General features: G+C 34.0%; 1 protein-coding gene and 1 long non-coding RNA gene across 2 annotated transcripts in view; both read right to left on the bottom strand.

Annotated features, from left to right (window-relative positions):
• LOC124948083 (alkaline phosphatase-like) overlaps nt 1–7,255 on the bottom strand; it is a 128,432-nt gene extending 121,177 nt beyond the window's left edge. Inside the window, exon 1 of the mRNA XM_047491201.1 lies at nt 4,259–7,255. Within this exon, the coding sequence (XP_047347157.1) occupies nt 4,259–4,349 (91 nt within the window). The 5' untranslated portion in view covers nt 4,350–7,255. The remainder of the gene's footprint in view (nt 1–4,258) is intronic.
• A 91-nt stretch (nt 7,256–7,346) lies between these two features.
• LOC124947701 overlaps nt 7,347–17,522 on the bottom strand; it is a 13,084-nt gene continuing 2,908 nt past the window's right edge. The window contains exons 2-4 of the long non-coding RNA XR_007100471.1: nt 12,649–13,352; nt 11,798–12,547; nt 7,347–8,285 (exon numbers count right to left, since the gene is read on the bottom strand). This is a non-coding gene — a long non-coding RNA (uncharacterized LOC124947701). The remainder of the gene's footprint in view (nt 8,286–11,797; nt 12,548–12,648; nt 13,353–17,522) is intronic.

Genomic DNA, 17,522 nt, shown 5'->3' on the forward strand with positions numbered 1-17,522 from the left:
AAAAAAATCTTAAATAGAGTCTGTCCCGTATTTATTTTTTCTACTTTCTAAGTGAGGCATTTTCTACATAAGATATTTGAAATTATTTCAAGGAGAATTTTTGAAAATCATAGATAGCAAGAAAAAAGAATAATGGAAATTAAATATGCTTGACGGTGAAGAAAACAAAAATTCACTGCGTTCTCTCTCTCTGTCTCTCTCTCTCTCTCTCTCTCTCTCCCTCTCATGGGAGCATAGTTTCGTGTTCTCAACTTGGAATACCTCTGATAAAGTTAACATCTCGTTCAAACTTTACCGCTGCGAGATGTTCAAAGGAAGGCAAACGACAATGTTGACGATGGAGAAGGAGGTAGAAGCGTTGCTCTATTGGGAGGATCAAGAACAAAGGATTCTATTGTCTCTTACGTAATGCAGAAATGACGACGATGGTTAAGATAATAAAAATTGACCAGAAGAACATTGAATTCGAGATAAATCTAAATGTACTCATGAAAAAAAAAAAAAAAAATATATATATATATATATGTGTGGTCTATCAGATAAATATCCGACCTTCTGCTCTAACTTTGTATTTATATGTGCTATTGTTAAAAATAGATATTCATTATTAAAACAGAGACCTTTATGAGTGCCTTGCCCAAATAGTATGGTCCTTCGTGTCCTCAATTGACGATGTTATGCTTTTGACGTAAACGTTGAATTTCCATGCCCATTGCATTTCACGCTAATCGAACGCATCGAATAAAAAGTAGGCATTAAATTTTACCACAAAATTTTGGGCCATTCGTGTTCAAAGCTCATCCACATGATTCGTAAAATATATGGCGAATGGATCCATAAGTGATATACAAAATAAAGAGTGTTTTAGGATTTAAAAATGATCGTACATCAGTTTAATGCGACCCACTTTCGGGAAAATCTGTAATCTGCTAAAATTTTTGAAAATGTAAAATGAATTCGTGTTTTAATCAATAAAACTCGATTAATAATAAAAGACTGGTGAATAAGAAATATTACATACAAATTTTGACAATGAGAAGGAAATAAGTCAAATTTGTGAAAAAGTAGCATGATTTAGTGCTTCGTCTTAACGACACACTTGTTTATTCATCGCAATTTATCCAGCAATTTCTTTTGAAACACGCATTTTTCAGCTTTGTCATCTCCCATACATTCCTAATCTGATTCCCTACGATTTTTTGCTCTTCCCCAAATTGAAAAATCGTCTTAAGGGAAGAAGATTCGATGATTTCGAGGGCATAAAAAAAAACGCGATGAAGCGTCTGTTAGCTATTCTGAAATCTAAATATAAGGATTGTTTCCGAAAGTGGGAGGATCGCTGGAAGAAGGTTGTAACTTCCCAAGGGGAGTACTTTGAAGGGGACATCGCCATTAATCAGATTTAGTTCTTTCTCCTGCCATAGCACAAAGAAGGATAGTTATTTGACAAACCGCATATATATATATATATATATATATATATATGTATAATACAAATATAAATAAAATATATATATATATATATATGTTCAATATATATTTAAAAAAATATATATTGAACAAAGAAAAACTTTGCACATAATCTAAATCAGATAATGTGCAAAGTTAATTCCTAGAATCAATTATCCCATATCACTACATTTTTTTTTGTTTCCTTTAATTTGTCAAACAATTTTCATTCTTAATATATCAATACTCTCAACAATTGTTTACTATCGTTACTATGTTTACTTTTCATATAATGGATATGAAAAATGTATCGTTCCTTTGAATGAAAACATTTGAGAAATAAACATACTCGAATAAATACAATCGAATAGGATAGTATTTTATTGCAAGCATATTCCTAATGAAACATTGTCCCCTATCTTCACAATGATGCAACAACAAAGTACTTCTTGTCCAGCCCTTGTTGCTTTACATATTGTAAAAAAATTTTCAACAACTTACAAAAAGCATTTTCTCCGTACGTATTAGCAATATGAATGACGAGTAACATTTTTGTTTTGTTTCAATTTAAAAATTATATTTATACAATATTCTTTAGAAATGTTGTGATATTTTTCTTTGATCTTTACCAATTCAAATAAAAATGGGCAATAAGCTTCAATATTTGTTGGTGACAACACGGAAACACCAACAACCAAACAAATATATATGAAAATATTTAATAAAAAGCGACGATTTTATCAAAATATATTGAACATTAGCAAATAATTCCTCTTTGTTCTTTCAGTTTGAACTAAGAAGATTTTAAAAAATGATTATTTCTCGTTTGTGAGAAAGTTTGCAAGTCTCTGATCTAAACCACAAATATATGCATAAATTTCGATTATCTCTTCAAATATGTAAACGAATATTGAACTTACAGCGTGTTATCATATATAAATTACAAAAGGGAACGCAGAAAATATTTGACTAGATATTCTTCTTCAGAACGAAAGGAGTATATCGTGGGAAAATTTATTAAACTTTCTTCCAGCTTTAGATTCATCTCATCGTATTAATTAAAAAATTAAAAAATCATATTGTATATCTGTTATAGAGAGTATAAAAAGGCAAAATATATGTAAAAAAAGAAAAAAAAAAAGAAAAAAAGAAAAAAATGTTCGATCGTAAAATATGATATAGTTCATAACTTTCTCAAAACTTTACTTCAATTTAACGACTTCAGGATGAGCCTTCGTTAATTCTTTCTCGGAAAAAAAAAAAAAAAAAAAAAAAAAAGAAATAAAAAAAAAACTATAGAGAATTTTAAAGTTCGTTTCTTTTTTCTCTTTTTCTTTTCTTATCGTTTTACGCTCTATTTCGTTTTCTTATGCGAGAATTATTTTTTATGTTTTCTTTTCGCAAATTATGTTTCGCTTTCTTTTTTACATAATTTACGATAAAGAAGAACTTTTTAGTGTATATATATATAAACAAAATTCTATTCTATTATCTCTCTCTCTCTCTCTCTCTCTCTCTTTCTTCCTCTCTCTCTCTCTCTCTCTCTCTCTCTCTCTCTCTTTTCTTAAAGCACGATTTATCCCACTTTCATCTTACTTTCCAATATCAAATGAATGTACGCTTTATAAGCTTCATCTTATTCTTCTTTCGAATGATAAAAAGGATAAGCAAATGCGCATTATCCCTTTTTTAAACGAAAAATCATAAAAGCCGCATGATGAAAATACCGTAGAAATGTAAGTTTTATTTATTTATTCTTTCAAATATGCGATTCTTCGCCGTTTTTATTTCATCCTATGATATAAAGCATTTGTATTAGATATAAAAAATTTGTACGTAATCAACACTTACAAATACATCAACGTAATGTACTTTATTATCAGCTCTCTCTCTCTCTCTCTCTCTCTCTCTCTCTCTCTCTCTTTCATACACTCAGGAGCGATTAATAAATAAAACAAATCAGCTGCTTCATTACAAAGGACAGGATCATTAGATATTCCGGTTATCCCTAGTTGGCAATGAATATAAAAATTATGATACAGTAAATAGAAGAGCAACATGAAAAAAATGAATTCTTTAGATATTTATCTGTCGATAAAATGCCTTGATGTTATTTCATAATGAAATCCAATACCGAACATTTCCTATATTGTCCGATCAATATCGAAACGTTTCACTATGTAGTTGAACGTCGAACGATGAGGAGGTGATCCTAACTAAAAATGAAAATACGTGGCTTGAAAGAAGAATCAAGGCTTTTAGAAAACTCTGCTAGCTTTCACGAAAACTCGTAAAAGCTTGGACGGAAAGAACGGTAAAGGCTAATGCATGAGAATTGGCGAAAAAGAAACCGGTACTGGTTCTTCTACTCGTGTTAACTCAGGTGAACTCACGTGTTCCAAGAGTCCGAACTAACGAGGATTCGTTAGGTGAATCATAGCTAATGTATGTATATACATATATGTATGTACTTACGATATATATATATATATATATACGCGTATGAAAGAGTGCACTTTCTTTACTAAAGACACGTGATGAGAAAATCCGTCGAATAAGTAAAGCGAATTCATATGGAAGCGAAATGTCATATTTTAAAAAGAATATAGGATAGGAATCTCTTGGGATAGTCAGAGAGAGCCAGAAGAGATCAAGAATAGCTATCTTAAGGGGACATCAAATGATACAGCGATAAAGAGAAGGAATATGGGTATATAAGAGATCAAAAAATGACGGTGAATAAGAAGAAAGAGGAAAGGAAGACATCGGTCTTATTCTCGTTCGCATCAGTCACGTCAATAATAGTTACCTTGTTCGCCAGCTCGTACAACGGTGATCGTATGAATCGCCAAGAGTACGAGGGGGAGGGCGAGGGTGGTGTGCAGTAGATAGCGGCACATCTCCAAAACGAGAAGGGCCAGTCCCTACGTATTGTCCTTCATTCCCCCTTTAGCAAATAACGCCGAAACCAGATTAGGGCTGACCAGGGACACGGAAATTACGAGGAAGATCCGACTGTCCTCGACACACTGATACTGTATACACGTTGTTCTATGTGTATTGAGTGTATATATATATATATATATAATATGTATGTATGTGTATGTATGTATGTGTGTGTGTGTGTGTGTGTTTATTTCTCTCTATCTCTCGGCACAAATATCACTTAACTAACATCTGGCACTGCACATACGTACACTGTCTCCGTGAGAAACCCTTTTAATTTTAATCCAAAATATCCGTCGCACAGTCGACCTCTTAAATCCACTAACTCGCTGTAATCATCAATGGCGGGATGCGAATTAGTTGGTCCCAGAGAAGTGAACATTCTGCTCGAGTTCATGCTTCTTCGTATTTCACGGCACTTCCACGGAAGACCGATGGAGACAGAAACGAATGAGCAACGAATGGATGGTGGTACCGTATGCGGGAATGATCAACGACGAACTTCGCAACGACGAGGTTGAAAGGGATGAACACCGTAGTAACCCGATACCGTGTTGTGGAACAGACGCATACGAACTGAGTGTGTTTATTAAATGGACGCACGTTAACTGGCTATAGCCTGTTAAACGTCGGCCCATTAGATCCAACGGTCTAAATATCGCTAACGATAATGTGACCTTTGAGAGTCATACTGGCCACGTGCCCCGTCACACCGATCACACCGCACACACACACGGAGGACACGGTACACCGATAGGAATGCAAACAACGTTAACATAAATATCCCAATAGCTCGTCGTTGAATTTTCTATATTTGGGATAATAACGAAACCGCGAATCATCCCGCGAATTTCAAACGTTATCGTACAATATTATCAATGAATAATCAACGTTATTATCAACAACGAGAACCAACGTGCGCCGATCATTTCTACGTCCATCCTCCAATTAAAAAATTTAATCTTCGTTAAAACCTTTGACCGGAAATAAACACATTAATCGGATGAAAGTTTATTAATAGGGAAAAATGTTCAAAAATAATTCATATCGCGAACTTGTACTTCATGAAATTTGAGTAGTTGTAAACACCCGACGAATAACACAGCTACATCACTGAAAATCCGAATGATACCGTTGAAAGAGAGAGCGAGGAAAAGAGAGAGAGAGAGAGAGAGAGAGAGAGGGAGAGAGAGACAGAACAGAAACAGAAACAGAGAAAGAGAGAGAGAGAAAGTGGGAAGGAAGTGCACTAATAAGACACTGTGAGCAAAGCTAGGATCAGATAGTAGCGCGCGCGCACACACACACACACATACAGATACAAATACGCACACTCACACACCGCACAAAGTGTATCGCTGGCTGTCGTTTCTTCGTTAACCTCTTCGATGCACGTCTCCCGTCTCTGAGCGGGAAAACGAACTAAACAGATCTCTTCGAGTTTATCCAAAAGTGTACCGCACTTGATGATTCATATTAGAAAAAAAAAAAGATGAAAATGAAGAAGAAGAAGAAGAAGAAGAAGAAGAAAGAAACAAGAGAGAAACCAAGCAGATAATTTGTTAATTTGAATTATTAAAGTCACTTTGGAATTTAAAGAACACTCGTCCTTGCGTATATCAACATGAATTATATATATATATATATATATATCGTATCACATCGAACAAACACCAACTAATCGACTTTCAATATTATCGATGAAATTTCCAAATGTTGTTATACACTTTTCGATCATTCAAACTCCTCGTCCAGGTGTTAAACATGAACACCACATTATTCGAAAGAACTATCAAGAACGATACGGGTTCGAACGAATGTTTTAATTGTACTTTTCAAGTACTGTCCGTTCACTTTTCTAAATGGAGAACACTCGTCCATGCGTGAAGAAAAGTATTTTGAACGGCAGCCTTCTGATCGTCATATTGAAAAATTTCGTTTCCTGAATAACGCGCAATAGGGAAAGAGAAATGAAAATAAAAACATAAGAAAAAGGAGTGAGGTAAAGGTAAAAAAGAAACAAAAAAAAACAAAAAAACAAAAAAAAAAACAAAAAAAAAAGTAAAAGAAGAAGGCAATAAGACAGAGCAGAATGAGATGTAGTGCTTCGGTAAAGAAGCTCTTTGAAGAAGAGTAGCAACGGCGCCAGTGGCAGCGACAGTTTCGGCAGCGTCAGCAACGTCAGCAACAACAGCAACAGCAGTAGTAGTAGTAGCAGCAGCAGCACGTACCCGAGCTGCGACGATGCGAGCCGTGCGAGCCCGAATGAACGGATCGCGCGACTCACTGTGCTGCCCGATAGCAACCTCGATTCAACCCGCCGCCCTACTCTCATCTCTCTTCCACTTACTCACTCTCTCTCTCTCTCTCTCTCTTTCTCTTTCTCTCTCTCTTTCTTTCTATCTCTTTCTCTTTCTCTCTTACTCTCCAAGCACACATATATGCACTCATTCTATCTTTTGCTTACTCACACAAACACATATGCATCCACTCTCTCTCTCTCTCTCTTTCTCTCTCTTTCTCTTTTATTCTTTCTCTCTCTCTCTCTCTCTCCCTCTCTCTCTCTCTCTCTCACTCTCATTCTACCTCCCTCTCACACTCATTCGTCCAGTTGCGCCGAAGCGTCGCGCCGTCGCGCTATTCCTGTCCGACCAAAACTGCTGTTTACTACTTATCTCCTCTTTTTCGACCACATCTCGATCGCCACTCCGCTCCTACGACCACTAAACGCGTCATCCTTGCAAATCGAAGAGGGAAGGAATGACAGAGCCATTATAGTTATTTATGATTTGTTGAATATTTTTATGATTTCATGACGACATGAACGGCTTTTAATAATAACTTTAATAACTATAACTCAAAGTTGTATTTGGATACCTTTTTTTTTTCTTTTTCTTTTCTGTTTTGCTTTCTTTTTGTCTTTTTTTCTTTTTTTTTTCTTTTTTTGTTTTTTTTTTTTTTTTAGGATATACAAGATATCCCATTTAATTGTAATATAAAAATTTTGATATTTTCATTATCTTCCATGTTGCACAGAATCACAATCGTTCGATATAAATTTACTTGCTTCGAAAGGGAAACTTTCGAAGATTTCACTTTGGTCGTAAAATATATTTGTAGAATAAAATTTGATTTTATTTGAAAATGATATATTTCACACATAAAACATTTCCATATAATTTTCTCTCCCTCTCTCTCTCTCTCTCTCTATCTTCGAACTATGTTACTTTGTACTGAAACGTTCTTTTGTATCGTTGAAAATAATAAAAATAGTCAAAAATTTAATAAAACATTATCTACGTGACAATATTCAAACTGAACCTTTTTTAATTATAATATATGTATATATATATATATATATACTCTACAACCTATTACCTTTACCGTTTAACAATAAAAATAAAAAAAAACCTTAAAAATAGAGCGTGTGAACGGTAGTCCATAAACTTCCTTCGTTTTTTATCTCACTTATGTCAAAATAATGTGCAAGTTACAACTTTTTAATTTTCATGACCAGAACAGGCAGGATACACATGGTCCCATGTACATACATACGTTGGATTAAACGAGTAGAGATCGAGAGGATAAAATGGTCTGTATGCATCGAGGTTGATCCGTCTCCATGTTGGTGCACGAAACAAGGACGATCGTAATTAAAAAGTTTAGCTTGATTGGTCATCGCGCGGACTCATGGCAGTTTGTTCTCGACAAACAGAGCTCGCTGAAGTCAACTGCAACATCGGCGAGTTCGCTATCGAGCCTCGCGTACCGCAACCTTCCGGAAGTTGAAAGCACCACTTGTACGTGAAATCATTCGGTTTCCATCGGATGTGTTTGACCGATCGAATACCTCGCGTTTGTGACGTTTGTTTGCTGGATATCTCCGATCGCTGAATAAAAAAAAAAAAAGAAAAAAAATAGGAAAGAATTATTAATAGAATATCTTCTAACGAATACACGTAATCGTGTCGAACGAGTGCAACAATTAATTATATTAAAATAGAAATGTATTTTATTTGAATATATATATATATATATATATATAACAAATGACCGATTGCTAGTCGGAGAAGCGCAAAAGATGGGGAGGGGAGCTGAAGAGGGGAGAAAAAAAAAGAGAAAGACAAAAAACAAGAAAATGAGGAAAGAAAGAGAAACAATATATGCTTATGCGATCTGCACGTTACGTAGAAAGAATTCTACGTTGGTACGCGTCAGTGGTCATTGTGATAGATTTCGTCGGTGTCAAAGCGGTACTTAATACTTGCTACGTGGAATGCACTGGTAAGTAGAAAATAACGATTCCCATCGGACGAGGGACATTAAGCAATGGCTAGTAGTACTATCACTTCGAGTCATGGAACACGGTAACTCTTCTCCCATTGGTCCAACCTATGTTGGTCCGACATCAACCACGTTCAATCTTTTCGTGTGTCTTCGCCACACCGGTTGGCAAAAAGAATGTCTTTGGAACGCGATGGTGCACAGTTACGAGTAGAAGAATACAGAGCAAAAAAAGAGAGGGAGAGAGAGAGAGAGGAAGATAAAAAAGAGAAAGGAAATAAGAGAAAGAAGATGAAACTCGTATAATTCCGGATATACTGGGTACTCGTCTAATGCGTAAGAGCATAGACAAAGAAATAGAAGGAGAAATGAAAGAAAGAAGAAAAAGAAGATCACTTGCTCTAAACGTTCCTCGCTTAACTTCGACCGTCATTAGATGCTTAAAAACATTGACTTGGCAAAATAGCTTTCAAAGATATTGAAACGTAAAACGTTCGATACGAGAGATACGAACGTTTAAAATAAAAGTATGAACGATTGATATAACGAGAAGTGGGAGGGAGGAGTGGAGAGATTTGAGACGATAGAAGGAACTGTGAAAATTTAATGAACCATCCATGGGATGCTACTTCAAATGCAGTGTCAATGAATACATTTACTGGGAATTCAAACGATCCAACCAAAAATCTCCTATGCGCTTTGATTAAAACTGATATTGCGAGCTACGTTTCTCTCTCTTTCTTTTTATTTCTCTCTATCTCTCTCTCTCTCTCTCTCTCTCTCTCCTTCATATTTTCATGCCCGTCGTTGATTAATCGTGCCGTTGCGTTCGCGTTTCCTCTCGCAAAACGTACAGGAAATATATCTCAACGAAGATGGCGACTAGAACGTGATCTCTCCATCTCTCTCTCTCTCTCTTTCTCGCTTTCTCTATCTCTCTCCCTCTCTCTCTCTCTCTCTCTCTCTCTCTCTCTCTGTTTCTCTCTCTCTCTCTCTCTCTATCTCTTTCAAAGTAATAATCGACTTCGATACACTTTCAAGCCCTAGGATCATCGTTATCCTTCCGGAAAGTGATCCAAATAAGATCGATAGTTCAACATAGAAGCAGACGTAGTCGGGAAAGTGATTTCTTTCCGAACGACAAAGTAACTCGAGCGAAACCGAGGTCTCCTTCTCGACTAAACTGCGAACTTCTCTGACCGAAGGCGCAAACAACAAACAGAGCGCATGATCGTTACGCATCGTCGATTCCTACCAGTAGAGAATCGATGAACCGAAGATATCGGTTGCCGACATTACACACGAAAATCGACGATAATGCGAAAACAAACGATAAATTGTTACGTATTATTATAAACATTGACAAAACGATTTTCATTTAAATTATTTTTATCCTTTTACGATTTATAATGTAATATTCTTTTCTCGTATTTGCAAAAATAGGAGAGAGAGAGAGAGAGAGAGAGAAAGAGAAAAGGGGGAAGTAAAAAAAAAAAAAAAAAAAAAAAAAAAAAAAACAAAACAAAAAAAAAAACAAAAAAAATTTTATAGCGCACAATATTTATAACATAATTATATTTTATTAATAATAGATATAGAATTTATACTTAATTAACATTAATCTTCGCAAATATATAAATCTATCGAACTAAAAATTAATTTTCTGACGAAAGAATGAAATAATAATTCAAAAATATATATACGCAAATGTATGTACGAACGCGTAACTTCGAAGTTAGATATAGGGTTATAAAAAATTAAGGCGTTTATATCGATGAAATAAAAATGTTTCTTGCTATTGTTGTTCGTTGTTATTGATGTTTCGTATATGCTCTGTATTCTTCGTGTATGTACACCGACGTCACGTTTTCGTCATTCATTATTGAAAATAAAATCTGTCCTGCTATCTATGACGAATGACAAAGATACGTTTTATATATATATATATATATATATATATATATATATGTGTGTGTGTGTGTGTGTGTGTGTATATATATGTATATATACTATACACAGCGCATCGACAATTGGATTGCATCGGTTATTCTTTGTCATCGATTGAGAAAGCCGTTACCAAGCAACATACAACCACTGGAACAAATACGCGGAAGAAGATATATTTATTTTTAGCTGTATACATTTGTACAAAATAAATTAAAAACCATCATCCCATAGCGTGATATTTGTGAATATGTTGTCCGATTGAATACCCCTATCTATGCGGAAATTAAAAAAAAAAGAAAATATAACAGAAAAATAGACAAAGAAGAAGAAAGAAAAAAATGATTGTTGCGAGAATAGTTATACGGGTTACTATCTCTTTTCCACTTTCTCTCTCTCTCTCTCTCTCTCTCTCTCTCTCTCTCTCTCTCTCTCTCTCTCTCTCTCTCTCTCTCTACCTGTCTATCTATCTATGCACTCTACAATAGTCACACTCTCGAACGCATATTGAAACTGCAAATACGCTGATAACGGTAATTAACGTCGCAATATCGATTCGGTTTATTGTCATTACAATCGAGACGTCATATGGTTGTTAAACCCTTTTGATCCTTTCTGCATTATGCTTGTTCTCAAATACCATCATAATGATTAATATTATGTCGATTCGATGTTGTAGGCTTTAAAAAAGAAATATTAAAAAAGAAAAGAGAACTAAATTAAACAAAAATAAAATAAATAAAAAATAAGAAATCAGATCATTCGTTCTAACCTTAATTCTATATAATTAATAATTAACAGTTCGTGACAATTTATACGAATAGAAAATCTATTAACCTGTTAAGCCCCTGTAATTTATGCAACCTCTCATAGCATGCATGTACAAATACGTTACCATCATCAGGGGCTCAAAAAAGAAATATTTTTACCTATATATATATATATATATATATACACACCTATATATATACATATACATATATATATATATATATATATATATAATGACAATTGTAATCACAATTATACATTTAATTATGGAATGTTGCACATGTCCAGGCACGCTTTCTGTAAATTTGCATATATAATTACAAACCAGAAAGAGATTCTAAAATTGAAATTTATTTCATCCTCGGAGTTACGTATCCATATTCTCTCTCACATACATACTCACGTACAAATATATTGACTCAGTCAACTAATTTGATGTCTCCGAATGCACTGCCGTCATCTGCAGCCATGGAATTCGCTCTTGACTCGTAGTCGCTTCCACATCTTCGTTTGCCTCCAAACTCTCCAACAGCTATTATCTAATTCCTACACTATTCTCCTCGAGTATCTGATATTCTCTCTCTCTCTCTCTCTCTCTCTCTTTCTCTGTCTCGTTTAAGAAAGTTTATACAGATCTCGCTACAAGAAAATGAATACTTCGAATATTATCATTGTGATCGACCCAAATTGATAATTTATAACTAAATTGCTTTGGCAATAATTGTCAATTTTATTATAATGAAAAGAAATAAAATGGAACAATGGAAAAGAAATTAGATCGTTTCCGTCTAATACTTTGATTATTAGAATTATTCCTTAATATGAATAATTTTTAATTATGATAATGAAGTATCGATAATTCGATTTTCATCAATGTAAAATGAAACAAGACTTATGAAGCTTATTCACTTATCGACGACATCGCGATAAATGTCCGCGAACACGATACGGTTGCCTTAACGGCGTTGTAAACTCAACATAAAATGTTCACGATAAAATTGGATGGCTGATAACAACCGGATGGATGGTTACCGTCGGTATTATGAAACACGAACGTGCAACGCCGAGAATTAATGCGATAAAATAGAAACGTTACGATGCTAACGTCCAAAATGTTCTACGTTATCTCTGAACATCTGCAATCTGGATGCACCTATACGAGCATAAACACATATACAAACACATATAAATACGTATACGCACACAAATATGCGTAAATAGAGATATGCATAGATAGAACCAACAACTACCAACCTTCACTTCCAATTTTCTTTCCCTGTACACGACAGCTTCATAATTCATACGAGAGTGGACATTTTTTCGTTTATACGAACGACGTTGAATCTCGACGTTTCTGACAAACAGAGAAATCGAACAGGAGAAGGAACACGAATGGCTCTAGAATTTACAGTCCAACGATCTCTCTCTCTCTCTCTCTCTCTCTCTTTTTATATTTCTTTCTTCTTTCTTCACTCTCTCTCTCTCTCTCTCTCTCTCTCTCTCTCTCTCTCTCTCTCTCTCTCTCTTCATTGATGGTGCTTTTTATGCAGCTACCTTTATCTCCATCTCTATTCCTCTCTCTTTCTCCCCCTCTCCCTTTCCCTCTCTCTCTCAATGAACGATCGAGTAATCTACTCCTGTAAGTTCGAAAGCGGCACTGATAAAAGTCCTATCGGTGACGTTAAGCGATAGCTGCTTTAAGAGAGTAGCTCGATAGCAACGAAACCTTTTTTAAAATGACTGCGGAAAATCGAACGAAAAGAAATTCTAATCGTTGTTTTCTAAGAGGTCGAAAAAAAATGTTTCTTCTTTCCATTACTTTGTCCTTCTTTTTTCTTCTTCTTTTTTTTTCTTTTTTTTTCTTTTTCTTTTTCTTTTTTCTTTTTTTTCTTTTTTTTTTTTTTTACAATAATTTTCTATCATCAAAGATTTTCGTCGTTGTTCGCCATTCAATCATCCTAAAAGCAACGTACATATGAGATTCCTATGGCACTTTAAACGAAAATAAATGAAAATCTGTGTAAAGCGAATATGATGGCAATTAATATGATAATGAAAAGACCAATGTAACACGACATACACGATGATACCGACGTACTTAGTTTTCCTTTCACGAGCCATTCGTCCAATATCGATCGGCTTTACTATAAAATACGAAGCACCGAGAAACATCGTAAAGATCAAACACAATATGACAATTATTAAATGACATAAAATTTCGTCTATATCACGAATAAAATCGAAATTTTATCGACAAATTCTTACGCTATTTCGCGTACTTACGATCATGTGAAAGGATCAAATTCTTTTTCTTATTTTTCATTTTCGCAAACGTCGAACGTCAAAACGTCGAAAAATAAAAGAAGAAAAAAAAAAACATCAAAAAGAAAGGCCTGAAAAAATTTTCTAATCTACCGTTTCTTTTTCTTTCTTTTTTTTTTTTTTTCTTCAAAAACGAACCGAAATTTTTTAATAATTATTAACTTTCTATAATCATGTCTTAAAAAAAAGAAAAAAAAACAAAAAAAAAAGAAGAAAAAAAAATTTTAATACATAACAGTATAATTTAGAATAATATATATGCACCTTATATCTAATATATACTAGAAAAGGTATATAATATATTATGCCAGTATAACTAACTATTATCTACACTATATTATACCATAACTTATACTTAGTAAACATTAACCCGTGGATAGAAAGTAACTATTAATTTTGTAGCGAAAATATAAAATATGAATGAAAAAAAGTATAGATATACGAGTGTATTACATCCAAGTGTTATTATAATGCATAATACGCAGGTGTCGTAAAGGTTTAACGAGCACGAGTGAAAAAAAAAACAAAAAAAAAAAAAAAAAAAAAAAAAAAACAAAAAAAGAGAAACAAAAAAAACCGAGGGGAAAAAAGAAAAGAAAATGAAAAGGGAGAAAAAAAAATAGAGAAAGGAAAAAAACAGAGGAGAGAAGAAACATTTAAAAAGAAAATATCAAGTTTCGTGTAATACCAAAAATGAAAATTAAAATATCTAATGGAAGCCATGGAAAATTGTTGAAAAGTTAACGACCCTTCACTCTCGGCATCTCATCTTCTATATTTGTTATCTCGTTTCGAAACGCTTCTACCTCGTTGAAAATGCAAAAGGAGAAAAGATGAATGAAGATTAAGGAGGAGGAAGAATTTTTGTTGTGCCACGTGCACGGCAAAACGTCGTTGATCCTCAAGTGTAGTATTTATATGCAGAAAAGAGATATTTGTATCCGGACACCGGATGCAATTTGGTAGTGTTAAATCTAGTAACAGCGACTTCCTGCAGCTTGACGCACTGATATTCTACACTGATGTGCGACACACCACATACATAAATACATACACATGCGCGTGTGCTCATACACATATAGATTAATACGTATATACAATGTATATATATATATATATATATATATATATATATATGTGTGTGTATACAATGAGGATATAAAAGGTGATAGTAAAATAACTTTTATTTTCGTTAAGAGTCAGTTTCGTCGATGGTACATCCGAAAAAAAAAACTCCAATAATTTTTGTTTACTGTAAATAAAAAAAAAAAAAGAAAAGAAAAAAAGAAAAAAAGAAAGGAAAAGGAAAAAGAAAATCATACCTATTCGAAAACGAATATATATATATATATATTTTTTTTTCAATTTCCTTCCTTTCTCTTTTCAATTGAAGTTGGCATAATTAAAGGAAATCCAAAACTTTTCGTTTCAAACGAACAAAACAAAATAAAGATCAAATGTTTTTCTCTTCGCAAAATAATAAACGAACATCGTGGATTATTTAAAAATTTATAATAATAAGATCTGTCTACTTTTATATTTTCATTTTTATATTTATTTCTTTAATCAAAATAACGAAAAATATTCGATTATTCAATTAATTGGGAATTCTATTAAATGAATCATTAGCAAAATGAAACAGAATTATATTCGAGCTATTATAATATATATATATATATATATATATATATATATATATATTTACTCATTGTTTGTTCACTTGATTGCGTGTTTATTCTATTCCAAAATAACAAGGCGGTATAAAAGAAGAAGAATTTAATTGGCCGATAATTTCACAAATAGACATTTAATCGAAACAATTTCACCAATTTCATCTAGGAATTTTACTATTTAGAAAATAATTTTCTACAACAATCAAATATTAAAAGAAAGAGAGAGAGAGAGAGAGAGAGAGAGAGAGAGAAATACCAATTGAAAGGTAAATCGAGCGCGTTTCTCGTAGTCAAAATAAAAAAATAAAGTAAAAGTATCAAATATTATACAGATATACTAACATATGTATGTATTACATATGTACTCGTAGATATCATGCGAGCACTCTCGGCGGATCGTGATCCCATATACTAAAGTAACGACCGGCTCGTCTACTGAATAACCATAAGGTACGACGCGTAGAGAGCTAAAAACAGGTCAAAATCGCGATCGAGCTCTTATACATACATACATACATATGTACACATACACACACACACACACACACACACACACATATATATATATACATATATACATATGTACGTATGTACATGACTACGTATGAATAACCATGGAATATTAATATACACTGGCAGGGTGGGGAGAGAGTGGCGAGGGGATTCCTCCCTTAAATTCCGAAATTAGACAGGTCGAGTTAAGATAATCTCTTGCAAGAACTCGTCACTACGCACTTCCGTTCCATTTTTTTCTTTTTTTCGACATTAAATATTAATGGAATGACAGATAAAGATGCAGAATTTGTAAAACGTATAGATCAAACGTGACATCAAACTTAATGCCAAATGAATGGAGTTTACCTTTGTTTCTTGACCTTATGATATATTACATAGTGATATATTACTAAATGTTACTAAACTTTCTCTCTGGTAGATGAACTATCATCTGAATTATTTATATATAAATTTCACAATTTCGTTCAAACGTATCGTTCGTCGCAAACTTAAAAATAAATATATGTCACGTTATTCTTTTACAGATACATACATATATGTACATACCTATATACGTATGTATATATGTGCATACATATATAGGTATGTATTTAAGTACACGTGTACGAGCATACATTGAATTTTCAAAGATTGATTGACACGTGATTGAGAAAATATACGTGAAATAACATAAACCTTCGTAACACCATGCACCTATCATTAATGAGTTCTATTTTATTCGACAGTTAATCACCCGGAAAAGAGATATTATAATTTTTTCCTCGTAACTCAAAGGAACTCTCGAAGTTTATTCTTTAGCTCTTTTGAAAAAAAAAAAAAAAAAAAAAAAACAAAAAAATCCACGAGTTAGAAGGACGAAAGGAGGGAAAAAAATCCTCGGTCGTCGTATCGAGGAACGATAAGGGACGGTGACGGGGAGGGGGGAGATAAAAAAAAAAGAAAGATAAAAAAAGAAGAAAAAGAAAAGGTAAGCGAAAAAAGAAAGAAAGAAAATAAAGAATAAGAGTACAAGGCAGGGGACACGCACAGGCTGCTACGAGACATTAGACAGAGGCTACGATAGAAATAATTTATTGCGATCGGTGAGGAAAGGAAAGGAAAAAAAGTGTGTAACACTAGAGGGTGGTATAACGTAAATACACTTCGAGCGGGTTCACGTGGGAATTTAACACTGGTGTCGCATGCGATCTCATTCCTGGTGTCCTATGGCGAGTATAAAAAGGGCGGAAACCGCGACAGGATTTTGCACAGGACTCGGTGATACCGTGTGATTAATTAAGTGCACGACGATAAGTTGAATTCGAGAGAGAAAGAGAAAGAGAGACAGAAAGAGAGAGAGAGAGAGAGAGAGAGAGAGAGAAAGAGAGAGAAAGAGAAGGGAGTAGTTTAGGTAGTAGTTGTGGTGATGGGGTTTGAATCGAGAAGGGGACAAGAGAAGAGTCCCCACCGGTGGAGTACTTCATCGCAATGATAGAATGGACCTGCCGCTTCCAGACACCTGTAATTCAAGATGGTGAACGAGAACAAGCCGAGCCATTCAATCACCTATCCTTCTCTCTCTCTCTCTCTCTCTCTCTCTCTCTTTCTCTGTCTCTTCGTCTGTCTCTCTATCTCCGT

This window comes from Vespa velutina, chromosome 3 (assembly GCF_912470025.1).
Source record: "Vespa velutina chromosome 3, iVesVel2.1, whole genome shotgun sequence".
NCBI lineage: Eukaryota > Metazoa > Arthropoda > Insecta > Hymenoptera > Vespidae > Vespa > Vespa velutina.